The 20,248-nt window shown below is 37.1% G+C and overlaps 1 protein-coding gene across 6 annotated transcripts in view; it reads left to right on the plus strand.

Moving 5' to 3' along the window:
• The first annotated feature begins 1,562 nt into the window (after positions 1-1,562).
• Positions 1,563-20,248, plus strand: part of gria2b (glutamate receptor, ionotropic, AMPA 2b) — a 44,771-nt gene continuing 26,085 nt past the window's right edge. For 3 of the 6 annotated variants that reach the window (XR_013295633.1, XM_077578323.1, XM_077578321.1), the window contains exons 1-3: positions 1,564-1,947; positions 2,053-2,193; positions 16,595-16,834. Coding sequence is in view for 5 of the 6 variants with exons in the window: in XM_077578323.1 (XP_077434449.1) it covers positions 1,845-1,947; positions 2,053-2,193; positions 16,595-16,834 (484 nt within the window). In the remaining variant the exon portion in view is untranslated. Of the gene's footprint in view, positions 1,948-2,052; positions 2,194-16,594; positions 16,835-20,248 lie in introns of all 6 variants that reach the window. The other 3 variants (XM_077578318.1, XM_077578320.1, XM_077578322.1) reach the window with 2 other exon arrangements.

Below are 20,248 nucleotides of genomic sequence, written 5' to 3' on the forward strand. Positions count from 1 at the left end.
CTGCCTTTCTTTCATTCCCTGCTTTCAAGTTGACTTTAGCTCCTTCCGACTTTTGTCATTTTGGCACAATTTCCACTTATGCTGCCTTCACGAAATTATGTTAAATAGCCCGTGTCGAGTAGAAAATTGCACATGAACACGCCCCTTCATGTCGTATTTTCCACTGGACAACAGGGAATTAATTTTGATAGCCAAGTTTCCCAGCTGAGAGAACTTTGTCAAGTTTCAACATGGCGGAGAGCGGCGGAGGATTCGTGAACGGCAAGAAATATGAACACTTATAAGGACGTTATTGTCCGCTTGCAGGTTGTTTTAGAATCTACACAATTACGCAGCGTACACAATTCAACGTCGTGTCCTTCGCCATAATTGTTCGGTTTTACGAGCAAAGACGACCTCAGTTGCCATGTGTATTTTTTGGTACAACAACAAAAGCACATGAACACAACTCAGTGGTAATTAGGAGTTTCCTAGTAGTGAGGTCCAACTTTCCCAGAGCACGTGAAGGCAGGGTTAGTTATTGTTTTTCTTCTTTTTCCCTCGTTATTTTTAAACTGAACTCATCTTCCCTTTTTTAAACATATATTTTAAATTTTCTTTTTTTCCTTTATATTTTTCTTTTAATTTTATTTCATTACTGTCTGCTTCCCCTTTTTATCTTCTTCTCTATTTGTCTTTTTGCGGTAGACTTTTTAAAATTTTATTATTTTTACTCTTTTTCTCACCTTTTTTACTTTTTCTTTTCATTGTTTTCCCTTTCAGATTCGTATCCCCCCCTCTTTTTTTTTTCCTTACCATTGCCCTTTGACTTCCTGAGCACACTTGCTGACCCCGGGACGCGTCCCTGCTGGTTTGAAGAACTCAAACCCGCATGTGTCAAGGGATGCTTGACGTTGCAACTTGACTGTTATGTATTCATAACACCTCTATGCTTCAAGCTGCAACAGTCTTCTTATACTTACTCAGCCATTTCTAGATTTTCCTACCAAACTTTATTTTTTATTTTTTTCCGATCAGACTCCAGGAGAGATTCCTTAATTTCTTCTACTAGTCTCATACATTGAGGGTTTTCTGCTATCCATGGTGCTGAAAGACGCCCTAACATGGTTTGTGTTAGGATGGATTTTAATGGAGAAATTTAAAGATGGATAGAAATGATGATTTAGCATTTTTCTCTACACTGGAGGGAAAGTATTGGGAGAATCGGTGTAGACAGTCACAGGTTAAAAAAAAAAAAAGTTTCCTTCTGAATCACTAAGTCTTTTTGTCGACAATTCAGGCAGGATTTGGCTAATATTTTTGTTCTAGCTATCGAGTAAGCTAGCTAGCTCATGGCTAACTCCCTAAAGAGCAAGAATCTATCTATCTATCTATCTGAGGGGGGGGGGGGGGTGCAATTACATTATTTTCCCAAATTGAAAAACTTCCCTGTCCGAACGCAGATCATGAAAGCGCACGTTGCGTGGCTGTCGTCACTCGAGCGGACGGCTCTCCTTTCGGCAATCTTCGGCCGCCGCCTCATTAGCATTCGGCTTGAGGAGAAGGGTGGAGGGGAGAGTGGGGGGGGGGGGGTTGTGTGATGCTGAGAGAGGAGCGCCGCACTCGGAGCAGGAATCAGCCGCGCTCGCCGCTCCGTCTCTAAGAGTCCTTTATTCCTCGACTACTGGGGTCACCCCCCTTTTTTTTCCCCCACTGCCAACCTTAGTCGTCGTCTATTGCACGCCCGGCTGCACCCCCCCCCCCCCCCCCCCAAAAAAAAAAGAATGCGTGGGATTTAACGCCTTAATTTTCCGTCTCTCTCCTGGAATATTCCTGCCTCCCCTCCCTGAGTGTGTGTACGGTAGATGCGGACCGCCGCGGCCATGCAGCAGATTGTGCATTTCTCCGTGTCCTTTCTCCTCGTCTTGTGGGGGTGCGCGCACGGAGGCTCGCCCAGCGTCCAAATCGGTGAGTGTGCCCAATTAATACGAAAAAACAACAAACGTGCGGCAAAAAATGAAGCGCATTGCGTTTTGGGAAGACTGACTGGTGCGTGCCTTTCCACCCATACAGGGGGGCTATTTCCGAGGGGCGCGGACCAAGAGTACAGCGCCTTCCGGATAGGCATGGTCCAGTTCGGTACGGCCGAGTTCCGGCTGACGCCTCACATCGACAACCTGGAGGTGGCCAACAGCTTCGCCGTCACCAATTGCTGTGAGTGCTTTGAGGGGAAAAAATTGCATTGCGCCATATGGTATGGACGTGTGGATGGATGGATGCAAGGCGAGAACGGAGATGAGGTGGGGGGGGGGGGGGGCAACGGGAGGTAAAGTTGGTTTCCAAGGCAACGGCTGCATCCATCTTTTCATTCCTTCACATCCACAACGCCATGCATAGCTCGCAGTCTTCGTCGTCAGTGAGGCAAACGAGTGCATCATCATCATCATCCTCATCTAGTTTAGTTGAGTGAGCGCATCCTCGGGTGCCAGTCGAGTAGAGAGCAGGATTGTCGTCCATTTACTTTTGCGAGGGAAACAGTGGATGGAATTTGCACAAAGCCGACATTTTTCAGCCTTGTTAAAATTTATATATTTTTGTCATTTTTATTTATTTTTTATTTTTTCCAATTTATTTAGAATTTCATTTGTATTTTTTTTCATTTATTGAGTTTTATTTGTTAATTTATTTTGAATTATTATTCAGTATTTTAAGCAGTATTTTTCTTCCATCCATCCATTTTTTTTTTTTAAATGTATTATTATTTTATATATATATATATATATATATATATATATTCTTAGTTTATTTCATTGTATTTGTATCATGATTTTACATACATTGTTTTAATTGTTAGATTTATAAAGTTGATATATATATTTTTTAATTATTTATCATTAATTCATTTTTGCAGTCATAGATACAATTATTTGTATTTTTATTTTGTTTGGTTGTTGTTGTTTTTTTTAATTATTGAGCTAAACATACTCTTTTTTTTTTATTCCATTATGTCATTAAATTTTTTTATTTATGTAATTAAGTACGGTATTTTAGTATTTTTTTGTTAGTCTTACGTCTGAATTTTTATTGCTAAATTCCATTTTTAATTAATCAATTAAGTCATCAATTAATCTTGTTCCATATTTAACATTTTATTTTCTCCCACTTTATTTCTCATTGTTATAATTTGTTTTAGTCTGGTTTTAGGTTAAAAAAAAAAAACTATTTACTTTCTGTAGCTATGATATATTTTATTATATATTTTTTAATGTATATTTATTCAATTACACTTTTAAATGTTTCAATAAAAAATAATGATCATCAAAAATAAACTAACTAACTAGCAGATACATTTTTCATGATCATTATTTTTTATTTTACAGTCAGATTTCTCATGCATGCGTTTGGATTGTTTTTACGTAACGTTTTCCCCCACATAGTTCATTTTGAGGCGCTTGGTTGCTATGCGACTGCCCCCTTCAACATAAATCAGAAGCTTGTGATTGGTGCTCGCCGGCGTCCAATCCATTTCATTTGCATACAAAAAATGCTCCGTCTCCTGCATGCGCGCTCACGCTGGGCAGCCTGATGCAAGTGGGCGACCATCATCAAAGTGCTCAGCATACAAACACTGCAGTATAACTAGGATGTGCTCTCAGTGCCATCATGGTTCGACGATAAGAATTAAAGCACAATTGTTTTGCTTAACTGCTTAAGACAGAGCTCCCAGTATGGTGTGTAGCACTACTTCTGTGCTTATTGAATTCCTGAAAATACTAAATGTTGTTAAAAAATGTAGAGAAAAATTAAATCAACATAAACGGTAAGAATTAAAGTACAACTACTTTTCTTGAGCATATGCGGTGCTGTGGAATTTGTGTTATTTAGTTGACAGGATGACAAAATGTTGAAAATTACACAGATCAACACAAACGATAAGAATGAAAGGAAACATGTTTTCATTTCCTTAGTTTATCTAATAAAATCAAATATTGAAAGTTGTAGAGCAAAAGTCAACAAAATCAAACCATTTAATAAGAATTAAAGCCAGCTAGTTGCATTAGGCAGCATAGCACAACTTGAACATATTAGAGACCGCTGTGCGATGTCAGCATTTATTCAGTTGACATGATGTTCACAAAATTAAAACCAAATCAAACAATAACAATTAAAGCTTAATTGATTTGCTTGAGCGTCGTCAAGACTGCTGCGCAATTGTTGTTAATTTAGTTTACATGATAAACTCAAACAATCAAATCAACCACATCTAAATGAACAGTAAGAATTAAAGCACAATGTTTTTTTTCACCTTGATCATATTAGCAGCTGCTAAGCAAATTTTGTGTTTATTCAGTTTACTTAACATGTTGAAAAATGTTTAACAAAGTTAACCAGATTAAAGTAAACAATAAAAATTAAAGCAGACTTTCTTTTTATTTTTTTTGCTTGAGCATATTAGACACTGAATGCGATTTTGGGTTCATTTAGTTTACTAAACGTAGAAAAAATGTGGAACAAAATCAACCAGATTAAAGCGAACAATCATAATTAAAGCACACATGATTTGCTTGCGATTTCTGAGCAACTTCACATAACATTTTAAAATGCAAAACAAAATTAAAGCAAACAATAAGAATTAAAGCACAACCACTTTGCTAAAGAGTTGCTGTTCGCACAAAGTGAAAAAAAATCTGGGTTCTTCTTGCTAATCTACTAGTAACTCATCATGGTTTTGTTAGCAATGCGAGTGTAACCTTAACGCTAAAGGTTTCATTAGCATGCATGCAAGTCATTAGCTTTGATGTGCTTTTCTGGTTTACATAGTTACACCGTGTTCCTGTTAAACTTAGCGTGTGTGTGTGTGTGTCGTAAATGTAAGCGCACGTCTTCAGGCCGTGTCCTTTGAAAGGGCAACATGACTCAGGATAGCTAGCAAGCTAGCGGACGCATTCATCGGGGGCTTGCTGTTGTCTCCTAAGATGAAATCTGCCGTATCTCCACATTTATTAGACCGACTCCTAAAAAGAGTCCATTGGGCATCATGAAGCACTTTAATACAAACTCTTTCATTTTCAGAAAGCTCTAGACATTTTGCCATTTTAAAGGCGTTTTATGCTGACAAAAAAAAATGATGTCCCCACTGAGACGGACATTTTGTGCTTGATTGCTGTTTAATCGCGGGGCTATAAAACGTGATTAAAAACGGCAACAGTATTTTGGAACTGATAGTTGCAACATTTCAGAAGCAATGCAAGAAACTGAGAAAGATTGTCCAGAATTATTTTTTTTTTTTAGTTAAATTGGTTGCTGTGTTTTAGTGACGAAAAATAGCTTAACACTCTGAAAAGCAATGTAAAAATGTCAATATTTCGGAACCGATTCATTTTGAAACGGAGAAAAATAATAGCTTATCTGTCCCCAAACAAGACAGACATTTTGTTTTTGTGTTGATTTTGAATCTGTTGAGTGCTAGTGACGATCCGCATGTAGACGGTGAAAAACAAAAGCCCGTTTATTCCAAACGTGGGTTATTTTGTGCCTTGACCGATGTCGAATCCGTTAATCGATTGCACTCAAGCCTAATAAAAACGGAACATTTCAGAATAATCGTCTTTTCGCGAATCTTTATAAAATGTAACATGCCTTCATTGCTCATTCCGTTCCAAGATTGCGAGAATAAAAGACACAACTTTAAATTGATTAACACTTAACACAAGATGATTTGCTTATTGATTTTCGTCACTCATTTCTGGAGACGATTTGCGAAACGGCCCAATTATCGGATCAGCCTTCACTCGCTGTCTGTCTTAACGTGGAAGGCTAACTGAGCGCAAGGCTTATTATATTTTTTAAAGGGATGGGCAAATATTAATAAATGTTTTGAACTCCTGTTAAAGTACGATTTATCACACGTTAATTTAGTGTTTCCAGCCAATCACTTAAGGTCTTTTTCATCGACTGTTTTATCTTCCTTGCCCGTCCGTCCCTCTCTGCCTCAGCTGTCAATCAAACCAAAACCCTGAACCCCCCCCCCCCCCCCCCCCTCCGAGGCCACCGACATAACTCTTAAAATATGCGCGCGTAAATCATGAAGTCAGCCTTTCGGACGAGGTCAAATGGCGAGTGGCGCCAACAGTGGATGTCGCGCAGTCTAGCAGATGAGAAATAAGAAAACAACAGCAAGGACAGCCATAAAAAGTCGAGTCGAGTCCTTTCAGGAACGATGCGTGAACGATTGTCCCGTCTTTTGGCGGCGGCAGATGTTTCAAAAGCACCCCCGCTGCTATCAAAACAGCGGGAAATGCGCTAGTAAGGAGGCTGCAGAAATGAGACGTTTTCTAATTTCCTCATTAAATTCTGTATGAAAATGAACAAAACACACATCGATTGAATCCAGTTTTGCCGTTTGAAAACTAATATTGTCATAGGAAATGGTTTTAGGTTACATTTGTAGCTGTCGTGCAATCTAAAAATCTTTAACATTTGTTGCTATTTTGTCCTGTTAGCTTACATTTTTAGCATGCTAACTGTTAAGCATTTCATCCATTCTTCTTAAAAAACGGCGCCTCAAATAGTAGTAATAGTGGAAAATGTAAACATCCTTATTAATTTGCTGTCATGTTTTTTTTTCTCAGTACCTTTTTTTTTGCTTACATGTTAGGAATGCTAACTGCTAGCATATTAGCATATCATCCCTTGTTAATTCAAAAATAGTACTTAGAACTTAGTATAGAACAGGGCAAAATGTCAAAATCCAAAAATCCAACTGCTAGCATGTTAGCCATTCATTCATTCTTTTGAAAATAGGATCCGACTTTGTGCTAAAAGGTTTTCCGCAGCATTTAACGCAGTACTGCCAGGTTCCGAAATAGCTTCGTCTCCGAGGCCATCAGAATGCTAAATTGCAAATAAGGACATTAGCATTTTTAACTGCCTCTAAATTGCGCTGCTGTTTTATTTTGTACATTGTGCTCTACGTGACCGCAGTTCTCAACATCCGTATTTTTTAATTACTCCTTCATAGTATATAGACTACATGTGCATTTAAAACTTTATTTATAAAAATGTTCACATTTCTATGCTAAACTAAGACAAATGCTACATTTTGTTGCCTGCACACTGAATGCAGTATGACAGTCTAAAAACCTGATCAACCTGCCAGGGCGACTGTAAACCCTAACCCTAACCCTAACCCTAACCACAAATATGATAAATGTTTTCTAGTAACAAATAAAAAAATAATAAAAAAATCCGTCTAACAACCCTGAATAATCTTCTTGTTATCTTAATGGCATCGGATGCCTACTACTTTTGACCCTGCCCTGCTCCACATTCCAGCCAGCGTGTGTTTTATTTTCACCGTTATTTATGTCACGCATTACATGGAATGACGTGTCGCAGTGAGTTGAAGGCCACGGACAAATGGAGCGTATAAAAGCTCGGGCTCGGGGGTCATACGGAGATGAGACGGAGGTGCAGGCTGCTGTATGTGTCACTTGGCAGGACAATGTAAGATTTTATATTTTTGTCACCGGCGGATGCAGCGTTTTATCACCAAGAGTGATGACATTGCCAACTATAAAACCCCCAACTCCAAGCACAAGCTAACGCTAGTGATCTTGTTAGCTAATGCTAACGTGTGGTAGCGATTTGGCTACTTCAGCTAGCCTGGCTGATCATGTCTTCTTTGTGTCGGTGGTTATTATGCTAATTTGCTACTTTTTTTTGTTACACTGACTCACCACTCAAAGAAAAAAAAAATGCTCTTCACAGTGTTAGTAATGAATATTTAAATGAGGCACTATCAGGCTATTAGAGCAAGCGCCGTATCCAAAAAGAGCAGTAACGGTTAAGCGGAGAGAAGCAGCGGAGTCAGTCCACCGGCGTTGCCACGGCAACCGCCTCCTCCTTCACATGCGCGGCGGCGCTTGTCCGTCTGTTGCGAGATCATTAGGACACACCAAAGTCCGCTTTGGTATTTCCGTTAAAGGTCACAGAGCGCACGTTGTGTGTTTTTATGACAGGAAGTAGCCGCGATTCGCGTATCCCGATCGATAGTTGCTTACGGTTCAGTCAGGTGTGTTGTTGCGTACGCACACAAACACAACGCTCGATTCAAGACGTTTTTTTGTTTCGTCGTGCCTGTAATACATCTGAGCAATTATCCACAAAAAAAGCTTCATATTATCACTATCAACTTTAAAATCGTTAAACATTCCGCAGTTTACAACAATAAAAGCTAGCCAGTTAGCGGTTGCTGGCAGTTTCTTTTGTAACATTGCTAGAAAAAAAGTCAAAATTTTCCAGAGGGCAAAAAAAAAAAAGATTTTAGACCAATTATTGCCCGGGCCGATTATCGGTGCTGATATTTGGCATTTTCACAAATACCGGCATCGGCCTTTTTACGAATCTTTTTACAGACAGTTTTTACTTTCGAACACATTCAGACCATTTTTCACTGTCTGCGAAGATCTTTTTGAAACCTTTTACGAACCCTGACGAAAACCCCAAATTAGCTACATTTGCATGCATTTGTCGCTCAATGAGATACAGGGAACTTTATTTATTTATTTATTAAATTTCCACTTTATAAAAAAAAAATACGCTGACACTGGGAACTCCCTACACTTACTACGTTTAAAAAAAAATATATATAATTTAAAAAAAATAATATTATATATATATATATATATATATATATATATATATATATATATATATATATATATATGGCATTATTTAACAAGACCAAAAAAACAAATATAATATTACGTCAATTATGTTGTGATATTATTAGAAATATTCACAATTTTACATGAAAAACTCCTAATTTTTTAAAAATAGTTTTGTAATATTTCAATAAAATAAGACTTTTTTTTTTTTGCGGGAAAAGCCATTACGACCATTTTTTCCCAGTGCGTTTTACAGTAGTAAACATCCGACTGCTTGTGAAGGACTGTTGCCACGGTGTCACAACAACTACCCCCCCCCCCCCTTCCTCCCCACCCGCTTCCTACTTCCAAATCTAAACGAGGCCACCATCAAAAGAAAGTGGCGTCACACTAGGGGGCGCTAGGCCGCGCTGCGCTTGAAGCCGCTTACGAAGGCTTCATCGCAGGCCATCAGAACGCCTCCAGGAAACAGGTCAGTGCACAAAAGGAGAGCGATGGCGAGAAAGAGGCGGGGGGTGGGGGGCGGGGGGTGGTGCTGGCGATAGAAGTTGACAAGAACTGAGCTGCAGTGTTCTTGTCGAGAGCAGCTGCCGGAAGGACGGCTCAAAGGAGGAGAAAAAAAAAATCAAGCCAGTGTGGCCGCCAGTCACGTCTCCCACAAGTCCTTCTTCTTTTTAATATAGCCGGCAGTCGCCATGGCAACATCCCAGAAATGCACGGCTTTGAGCATTAAATGCATTAAAAGAGTGTAACAAAAAAAGTCCATTTTTCGATTTCCTGCAGAAAAAGAAACCCAACACATTTTACGCAAAATTAAATGAATTTTATGTGTAATATTACAAGGAAAAAAATGCCTCCTACATGAATAATATAGTATTACACGGAATAAAAAATACTGTATAAATTTGGTGAAATCACTAATGCGTGTAATATGAGGGTGGGGAGGGGGGATCATTTTACAAGACACGAAAACATGTTATTTTACATGAAAATTGTTAGATGAATGGGACAAACCTGTAATAACTACGAGAGAATAATTGCACAAAAATGTTGTAGAGAAAAATTACTATTTACATGAATACAAATATTTGGGGGGGTTCAACGATTTTTATATGCTAAACTTAATTTTAGGTTAATAATCTCATAAAATTCTTTAGAAAAAAGCTTTCTTTTTTTTTCAGTAAGTATTTTCTTAATTGTATGAGATTCACAAGAAAGACTTCAATATACTTGAATAACGTCACAATTAGTTATTGTGTGTGTGAATGAAAAAAAGTTACGATTTTACTTGAAAAGACAAAAGAGATTATTTGACTTGAATAATTGCAATATTACAATATAAATAGCTATTTTTTTATGAGAAAAGTGAATTTTATGCAGCTAACGTAGTGCTATGAGACGTCATCATTTGACATGATTACTGTCGTAATATGAGATATCACTTTTTTTATGAGAATAATTGATATAGAATTCCTTGACATATTAAATATTATTCACACAAAAATATATCGGCACATCCTTTTTGATAGCATTGCAATAAATTTTTTTATTTTTTAATTTTTTTTATATATTTTTTTGTAAAGCGCAACTTTGTTGTCATGATTTCTTTGAGCTGTTGCGACTTCGAACCCTGTGGCTAGCGCTCATCGACTGGCTGGTCAGCCTCTCCGGGTCTTTAACCGCAAATGAAACCTAAACGTTCCTTTGGGACTTGTTTGGATGCCGCAGATGAGGTCGAAATTGAAAAAAAAAAAAAAAAAGATTGCGGCCACTGTATCAGGTGACACAACGGGCCGTGTGTTCGCTGGTCCTAGATCAGTTCCACGTTTAAATAGAAAAATCCCTGGCCATTCATTGTTTCCGTGGCGACGCGGTGCTTGAGTGGGCCGAGTCAAATCTGTTCACACTGCTGATGGCTGCTGTGTCACCGACATGTGTGTGTGTGTGTGTGTGTGTGTGTGTGTGTGTGTGCTGATTCATCATTTTAGCACTGCTCAGGGTCAGTTTGTCTTCCATTGTCAATCCATCCACACAAGCTAAATGAGGTTGATTCATGCAAGTGTCCTTTGGTAGAAAATGTGTGTGGGATGGCGTCGCCATGGCAACAAGATGTGCTCTAATCCATACAGAGGAGGCTTTTGCAGTGAGGGGGGGGGTCTTGTCATGGAATTCTGGAATGACGCAAGACATGCATGTGAAGGAAAATGTGATCTTGAAAGAGGTCAAAAATAGTCAAATGGGATGTCTTGACTCCTCACGGACAATTTTAGCCAAATTCTTAATGCCACAACCATTTTTCGTACTATTTCCTATTCAATTTTTCGGTAGGCAGAAAGATTGTTATCTTTTTTTGTATACTTTCCGCACACTTCTGACTTCTTGTCAGAGAGGGTTTTTTTTTTTTAGGGGGGTACAATTTGCTACTAATGTTATCTGAGAAACCAAAGATTGTGCTTATTTGTGGAGCAAAGACTCCTGTGTTTTATTTGTTGGTACAATTTCTAACAAAATTATTGTGAGAGCATTAAGATTTAAACTTTTTGTTTGTGTACATTTTAGTAAAAATGTATACAAAATTTTGGTCAGAACAGAATACCGTGAAATTTTGACTAGCATTTCCTACAAAATTTCTCTTGGAACTGATTTGTTTTTTTGTACAATTTCTAACAAAATTATTGTGAGAGCGCCAATATTTAAACTTTTTTTTTTGGGTGTAAATTTGAGTATAAATTTATTTTAAAAAAAATGTCAGAACAGAATGCTGTGAAAATTTGACTAGCATTTCCTACAAAATTTCTCTTGGAACTGATTTTTTTTGGGGTGCAATTTCTAACAAAATTATTGTGAGAGTGTTGAGATTTAAACTTTTTTGTGTGTGTTCATTTTAGTATAATTTTTTTTTTTTTTTAAATGGTCAGAACACAATACTGTGCAAAATTTGACTAACATTTTCTACAAAATTTCTCTTGGAACTGAAATGTGATTTTATTTTATTTTTTTGTACAATTTCCCACGAACTTCTTGCGAGAACACCAATATGTTTGTGGGTAGAATCTCCTGTTAAATGATTTGCAATAAATTATTTGTAAAAATACAACAAAATTTTGGATGCTTTTCCTACTCAAATGTTGAAAATATTTTTGGTGCATTTTTTGGGGATTATGCTACATTTTGTATATTCACACAAAATACTATTGAGAACACAAAAATGACACAAAATGGCACTATTGTCTTGTGAAATAGTAGACAACAATTTTCCTACAGAAGCTTTTGCAATTTCTTTGTACGGTCCCGTCCTATATTCTTGCGTGCCGTGTCGCGATGAGGTGAAGGTGACGGTTTCATGATCATTTATGCAAATGAGATCTTTGCTCAGCATAAACGGCAGCGTAAAAGGAGACGACGAGGCCCTCTGGGTGTCACGCCGGCAAAAAGCGGGACAGCTAATTGGAACGTCTAAATTTGTTTCACGCCGTTCACCTTCTTGCAAGGTGACAAGGTGGTGTCCAATCTACGGCCCAGGGGCCATTTGCAGCCCACCGTCCATTTTCTAGCGGCCCCTCGATTTATCGAGCTTTTCTAGTTAAGCTAATAAACTATTTACTGCTAAAATAGTAACATTTCTCTTAACTCATTTACTGCCATTGACGGCTATAAACGTCAAAAATTCATTTAAACTATTCTTATTAGTTTCCCCCCCACCCACACTTGTTAACAAGAGTATGAAAACCTAGATTTTTTTTAATTGTAAATTTTGAACAGATATAAAATTTGTGATTAATTGGGAGTTAACTAGTGAAGTCATGCGATTAATTACGATTAAAAATGTTAATCGCCTGACGCCCCAAATTTTTAATAATCTTTTTTTTTAATTCATTCACTGCCATTGACGGCTATAAACGTCAAAAATTAATTTGAACTATTTCTATTAGTTCAACTTTTTTTTCTACTTTTGTTAACAAGAGTATAAAAACCTAGAATTTGTTTATTGTACATTTAGAACAAATATAAAATTTGTGATTAATCGTGAGTTAACTAGTGAAGTCATGCGATTAATTACGATTAAAAATGTTAATCGCCCGACGCCCCGAATTTTTAATAATCTTTTTTTTTTAATTCATTCACTGCCATTGACTGCTATAAACGTCAAAAATTAATTTGAACTATTTCTATTGGTTCAACTTTTTTTTTTCTACTTTTGTTAACAAGAGTATAAAAACCTAGAATTTGTTTATTGTACATTTAGAACAGATATAAAATTTGTGATTAATCGTGAGTTAACTAGTGAAGTCATGCGATTAATTACGATTAAAAATGTTAATCGCCTGACGCCCCGAATTTTTAATAATCTTTTTTTTTTAATTCATTCACTGCCATTGACGGCTATAAACGTCAAAAATTAATTTGAACTATTTCTATTAGTTCAACTTTTTTTTTTCTACTTTTGTTAACAAGAGTATGAAAACCTAGAATTTGTTTATTGTACATTTAGAACAGATATCAAATTTGTGATTATACGTGAGTTAACTAGTGAAGTCATGCGATGAAAAATGTTAATCACCTGTCACCCCTAATTTTTAATAATCTTTTTTTCCATGAATGAGTTTCAGCTTGATTTCAAATGAATTACTAACTAAGAGTCTCCCAAAAAATTGTCATCTTATTACTGTACAGATTTTTCATGTTTTGGTTCTGAACAAGCTGAAAGATCAGAATGAAAAAATCTGCCGAATGGTGAAATTCTGATTTGGTGTTTGTTTTCATGACCTATTTTTAGTAGAATTTTCTACTAAATTCTTGTGGCAACATTGCACTTTACACTCTTACAAAGTGCTATTTTAAATATATATTTTTTGAATCATGTATATTACATAAATGATATAGACAGCATCCAGATGAAGATTCTCAGTGAAGTGAGCGGAACAGTCAAACATTTTGCACGTGAACTTGAGAAATAATAGTCATTTAGTTGTTGCGAGTGCGAGGAGGGATTTGCGAGCAGGATTCATTGAGAGGCAGTCACATGTGACAAAGGCCTAATGGCTTTTCCCACAATCCTTCACTCTTACTGCCAGCTAGCGATTAAGCCACCCCAACTTCTTTATTGTGCCAGATTGACTTGTTTCGCCTCTCAAAAAATACATCTCGGGAACTTTTTAGGCTTCAAGACAATAAAAATAACTATTTAGTAGGGTCTTACTAAAACATTCTCTTTTTTTTTCTTTTTTTTTTTTTTACAATCTAATGTTATTCTTGTGAGTACACAAAGATTGTGAAATTCTTTAGTAAAATTAATTTTGGTGCCATTTCCGACCAAATCTATTGTGTAAGAGCACAAAGCCAATGTACATTTTTCTGTAATTTACTATTAAATTCTTATTAATTTTATATTATTATTATTCTCCTTCTTTTCTTTCTTCTTACTACATAAAAAAAAGAAGCTTTTTTTGTAATTTACAAGGCAACAGTAAAATTATTCTTTGCATGTAGGAAACCAATATAATGAGATTGCCAGAAGGAACATGAAATATCAAATCAAATCAATACAAATGTGATTTAATATCACAAAAGTGAAAGGATCGATCAATAATTGAATTACAAAAGTATGCAAACAAAAAAACATTTTTGTAAAGACAAAAAATGAGGATGCATTTTTGTACAAATTACATACAAAATTCTTGAGAATTTAAAAAAAAAAAATTTGGACGAAAAAACTATTACATTTTCGTACTATTCTCTACTCAATTTGTACTAAAGTTTTTTTGTTTGTTCATTTTCTTCGTAGATTGTTGCGTGAATGTTTTGTACAATTTTCGACTAAATGTCCGTTTTTACATTTTCTGCTACAATTCATACTTCAAACTTTTTCATACAAAATATTAAAATTACAATTTTAAAAATTCTAATCGTTAATATTTGTAAGACTACAAAAATCATCGTCCTTCTAACTGCTAAATTCATGTCAAAGATTGCGCAATAGTTTTTGGGGAAAAGCAAAATGTCATACATTTCACAGCTCTCAGATTGACTTTTCGGCAGGCTGGCCTCTCGGGTTGCCTCCGATCTCCTCTCAATCCACTCCAGCTGCCCCTCGTCGGCAAGTCCTTCCCGTGATATCGCACTAGAAGAAATGCCTCATTACATTAACCACACCACAGCGCGGTCAATAAAGCTGATGAAGCTACATGCCATCGATACGAGCCGCGCGAGCGACACGCTAATCCGCTGACCCCGCAGGGGGCTAACGTTTGAGAAACGGCCGGCGAGCTCAGGACGGCGGGAAAGGTTTTTCCGTCTGTTTCCTGCAACAAAAGCGGCAGCGCTGCATAATGAATGTTCGATGTCGGAAAAAGCCACTTTGCCGTACGCGCCGGGGCACGGCTCGTAAATTATACACCGGAGGAAAGGGCGGTTGGGGTGTGGAGGTGGCGGGGGGGGGGGGGGGGGGGGTGGGGTGGGGGTGATTTTTGCAAAGTCAACAGAATGGAGGATGTCGCGCAAATCACGGGAATGAAAATGTAGCTTACATGCGGCATCGTTGCGCTTCAAGAGAGGTTACAAAGAGCTTGCTAATATGCCAATAGCATGAGGATCATGAGACATAAATGGACAATATTTCGTATATTTCCTACAAAATTCTTGATTGTACAACAGTTGTGCAATTTTTTTTGTAGAATTTCTTCCCCAATTTTTGTGAAAATGCAATTTTTCTGACTCGTACAGTTTGACACTAAATTCTTTCACAAATATGTTTTTTTTTTTTGGTGTGTAGATTTCCCTTAGAGATTTTTGGGTGTATACCGTAAATATTGCGCCATTTCTTATGAAAATTTCTACAACATTTTTACAGATATTTTTCTACAAGACTGACACACTTATAGATGTTGTATTTACCTAAAAGTAGGGCCTGATCAATATAGATAAAAAAAAAAAGATTAACTCATTCAAACCCCAAAACGTATAAATACGTTTTATATTAATACTGCACTCCCAAAAACGTATTTATACGTTTTGTTGTTGTTTTTTTATCCTAGAGCACACAGAATGCTTTGATGCAACTTCTGACATGAAGAGGTCTAAAGCACTGGTAGTTATTACAAAAACGGCCAGCAGTTGGCAGCAGAGTATAAGAGATCAGCCATGGCCATGTTGCAACAAGCTCTTTTCCCCAGTGTTTTCAACGAGTTTGGGAAAAATGAAGAAACTTAGCTATTTTCTAATGCTAATTGTTCCAAAACGGAAACAGATACAAATATACTTTTTTTTCCTGATGAAAGAAGAGACTCTAATCTTTCTTTTGGTAGATTCCATGTTTTTATAGCAATAGAACTTAATATTCTGTGGGTCTTGCAAAATCAGTCAAAATTCAGTAAAACAGCCGGGAGCAAAGGGGGTTGTTTCAGTAAAAATGGCTGTGAGTGAATGAGTTAATTGGCTGATTGATAATAATTAAAAAAAAAAAAATGTAAATCAAACAACTTATTTTTTGGTCCCGTAAAGAATACCACCACAATGATATGAAATACAAGGCAGAGCATTTGACATATAAATATAGATATGCTGATTTTTTAACTTATATTTCGTCACCCTGTTAAAATAATTGCCAGTCTTTTTTTTTTTTTTTTGCCTTAATCATCTCCTCATGATCCAATTTTTTTGTGTTTCCTGAAAAATGTGGGAAAAAAAATATTTAGGCGATTATTTTAAGAAGGCGTCGATTTGCTCTTACCCCAAAATGGGACAAACTAGATCCAGCAGGCTTGGTGGCCTTTAGTGACTTTCTCCCGCATATGTCCTCTTTAGTACACGCAGTCCCCCGGGTGCCGCTAAAAGACGCAAATCAATTAATCAGACGGCGAACACGCCGGATCCCCGAGCCGCGCCGACGGATGTGAAACAACAAACCTTAACGCTTGTTTTTTTTTTTTTGTCTCCCTGCGTTGCAGTCTGCTCGCAGTTCTCCAGAGGCGTCTACGCCATTTTCGGATTCTACGACAAGAAGTCGGTCAACACCATCACGTCCTTCTGCGGCACGCTGCACGTGTCCTTCATCACGCCCAGTTTCCCGCTGGATGGCAACCAGCAGTTCATCATCCAGATGAGGCCTGACATCAAGGGGCCGCTGCTCAGCCTCATCGAGTACTACAAGTGGGACAAGTTCGCCTACCTGTACGACAGCGATCGAGGTCAGGGCGCGCGCCGCTAACGACACGTTTCGTTCGTCAGCTGTGTTGGGATTTGAGTGGACACCATTTTTGTTTTGGTTGTCCCTCACTATTTGGTATTTACACATATGAAGGCAGGACATTTTTTTTTTTTTTTTTTTTTGATGCAGACGGTTGGAAAATTTGTGAAATTCTCAATCTTAAAATGTGAAGTAAATTATGCTAACGTAATAAGAACGTTCTGTTTTTGACAAAAAGGCATAAATGCAAATGTTAAATACAACACATATATAATATACCATATAAATAATTTATGCAACAAACATATATTTATTAGTAATGTAATGTGTAATATATGTGAAAAACACTTTAAAAAATTTTTTTTTTTTAATTTTTATGTTTTAAAAAAATAGACAAAAATGGACACAAGTGCTTTTCACATAGCAGTGGCGATATACAATATATTGTACAGTACTGTATAAATATTTGAATAATTAATACAATAAAAATAAAAATACATATTATATATTATTATTATTATTATTATTATTATATATAAATAGTACAGCACAAAATAGGAGTTGTCAATATTAATTTACATGTACATTTGAATATGCAAATAATATAATAAATATGAATCCAGCTTTCTTTTACAGAAACGTGCTATTCGTGTCGTTTACGGTTGTGGATACAGAGACCACACTGTTCCAATATTCTTAGAACTAAAAAGTTTCAAATTTAATGAATGGATAGAGTTTAACCACCTTAAAATAATGTATAAGGCCCATCATGAATTTTTACCAATTAACATGCAAATCAAATAAAAAAATAAAAAAAAAGGGGAAAGTGAGCACAAATTAAGAGAAACTGATATTTTTTCATCTCAGTCTATTTGTATCCTTTAAAAAAAATGTATAAAAGCACACTTGCAGGACATGCAATTGACTTTTTTTTATTTTATTTTAATTATTACTTTGATAGCGTCTTCTGTCATTTTTTTTGTGTGTGTGTGTGTTGATTAGCGGCAAAATCACAAGTTTGACTTCTTTCTGTCCCTCTTCATTTCTTTTTTCTTTTAAAGAATGAAATCAAAATTTTGAATATCCAAGGATGACTACCCATCAAAATGTTACATTTTCATGACTTTTATTTTTAAATTGCAGTGGACTCCCAATTGCTCGCCGTTCGGCACTCTCAGATTTGCATATTCATGAATTTAAAAAAAACAACAACTTTATTCTCAATAGTTTTACTCTTTTTTTTTTTTTATTATTCTTTTTTTGGGGGTATTTTTGCAGGAATGGGGGTTTGACATATCCCCAAGCGCCCCGCCAGGTCTATAAAGCACTGGGGGAAACCCTGCAATTATAGACAGATTTTTTTTTATTGGTGGACTGGCCCGGTCGCTATCCGCCACGAAGAGTGGAGGTCTACTGTAATCTATAATATAGTGTGATGTAGTATAAACAATATAATATGAATATTTAAACAAACGAATAATTATTGTATTCAGGCATCCCATTGGCTCCTTTTCAGTCTATTTCAGTAAATTCCAAGATGGCTCCAAGGTGTTACTTGGAACTTGCGAGTTGTTGATTTTGTCCTCATAGTGCCGAAAATGTCCTCAAGTCTTCTGTGTTTACAATGTTTGCCCCCATGCGGATGTGTATTCGGACCCCCCCAGGTGCATTTAATGAAAGGGGGCTTGTCACATGCAATCAGCTGCAACACGTCTTTATGAGTTTGTGCGTGTGCGTGTTTTATGTAAAGTCAAATGGACGTGTGTGGTGGTTGTGACATGCAGTGGAGGTGATGGGCCCCGCAGCCGTGGACCGCCGCACTTCTAATCAGAATAATAATGCTGAGATTTGTTTGCAAATGGGAGGTCAACAGGAAATTTGGTAGCTGTGTCTATCGTGAATCGACGCACCAAAAAAAGTCTCAAGAAGCCATGCCCAAAACCACACAGCAAGTCTGCCATTTTGGTTTGAAGTGGGTCATCTTAGTCGTTTTGAGGGATCCTTGAAATGAAATGTTCTCACTGAAGCTAATTTCTCTTAGCAACAAAAAATTTGGTAGGAAGGTGTGTCATGAGTAGACTCACAAAAAAAAAGTCCTCAAAAGCCATGTCTGAAAAGTCATTTAGTTAAGAATGGGCAATTTTGGTGGTTCTCCAAAAATAAATTAAGCCAGTTTGACTTAGGAACATGGAATTTGGTAGCCATGACTGTCACGTGTAGACCCACAAAAAACTCTCAAGAAACCATGTCTGAAAAGTCATTTAGTTAAGAATTGGCCATTTAAGGGTCATTTTGGTGGGCCTTAAAAGAAATGAAGCCTGACTTGGGAACGTAGAATTTGGTAGCCATGTCTGTCATGAGTAGACCCACAAAAAACTCTCAAAAAAACCATGTCGGAAAAGTCATTTAGTTAAGAATTGGCCATTTAAGGGTCATTTTGGTGGGCCTTAAAAGAAATGAAGCCTGACTTGGGAACGTAGAATTTGGTAGCCATGTCTGTCATGAGTAGACCCACAAAAAACTCTCAAAAAAACCATGTCGGAAAAGTCATTTAGTTAAGAATTGGCCATTTAAGGGTCATTTTGGTGGGCCTTAAAAGAAATGAAGCCTGACTTGGGAACGTAGAATTTGGTAGCCATGTCTGTCATGAGTAGACCCACAAAAAACTCTCAAAAAAACCATGTCGGAAAAGTCATTTAGTTAAGAATTGGCCATTTAAGGGTCATTTTGGTGGGCCTTAAAAGAAATGAAGCCTGACTTGGGAACGTAGAATTTGGTAGCCATGTCTGTCATGAGTAGACCCACAAAAAACTCTCAAAAAAACCATGTCGGAAAAGTCATTTAGTTAAGAATTGGCCATTTAAGGGTCATTTTGGTGGGCCTTAAAAGAAATGAAGCCTGACTTGGGAACGTAGAATTTGGTAGCCATGTCTGTCATGAGTAGACCCACAAAAAACTCTCAAAAAAACCATGTCGGAAAAGTCATTTAGTTAAGAATTGGCCATTTAAGGGTCATTTTGGTGGGCCTTAAAAGAAATGAAGCCTGACTTGGGAACGTAGAATTTGGTAGCCATGTCTGTCATGAGTAGACCCACAAAAAACTCTCAAGAAACCATGTCTGAAAAGTCATTTAGTTAAGAATTGGCCATTTAAGGGTCATTTTGGTGGGCCTTAAAAGAAATGAAGCCTGACTTGGGAGCGTGGAATTTGGTAGCCATGTCTGCCATCAGTAAGACCCACAAAAAAAGTCTCATGAAGTCATGGCCAAATAGACACAGGCAGTCGACGATTTTGCTTTTAAGTGGCCATTTTTAGGATCATTTTGGTCATTTTCAGAGATTTGTTACAAAAAATGTATCCCCTGAAGCCAGTTTCACTTAGCAATGTGAAATTTGGTAGGCGTGTCTGTCATGAG

Source organism: Vanacampus margaritifer, chromosome 10 (genome assembly GCF_051991255.1).
Source record: "Vanacampus margaritifer isolate UIUO_Vmar chromosome 10, RoL_Vmar_1.0, whole genome shotgun sequence".
NCBI lineage: Eukaryota > Metazoa > Chordata > Actinopteri > Syngnathiformes > Syngnathidae > Vanacampus > Vanacampus margaritifer.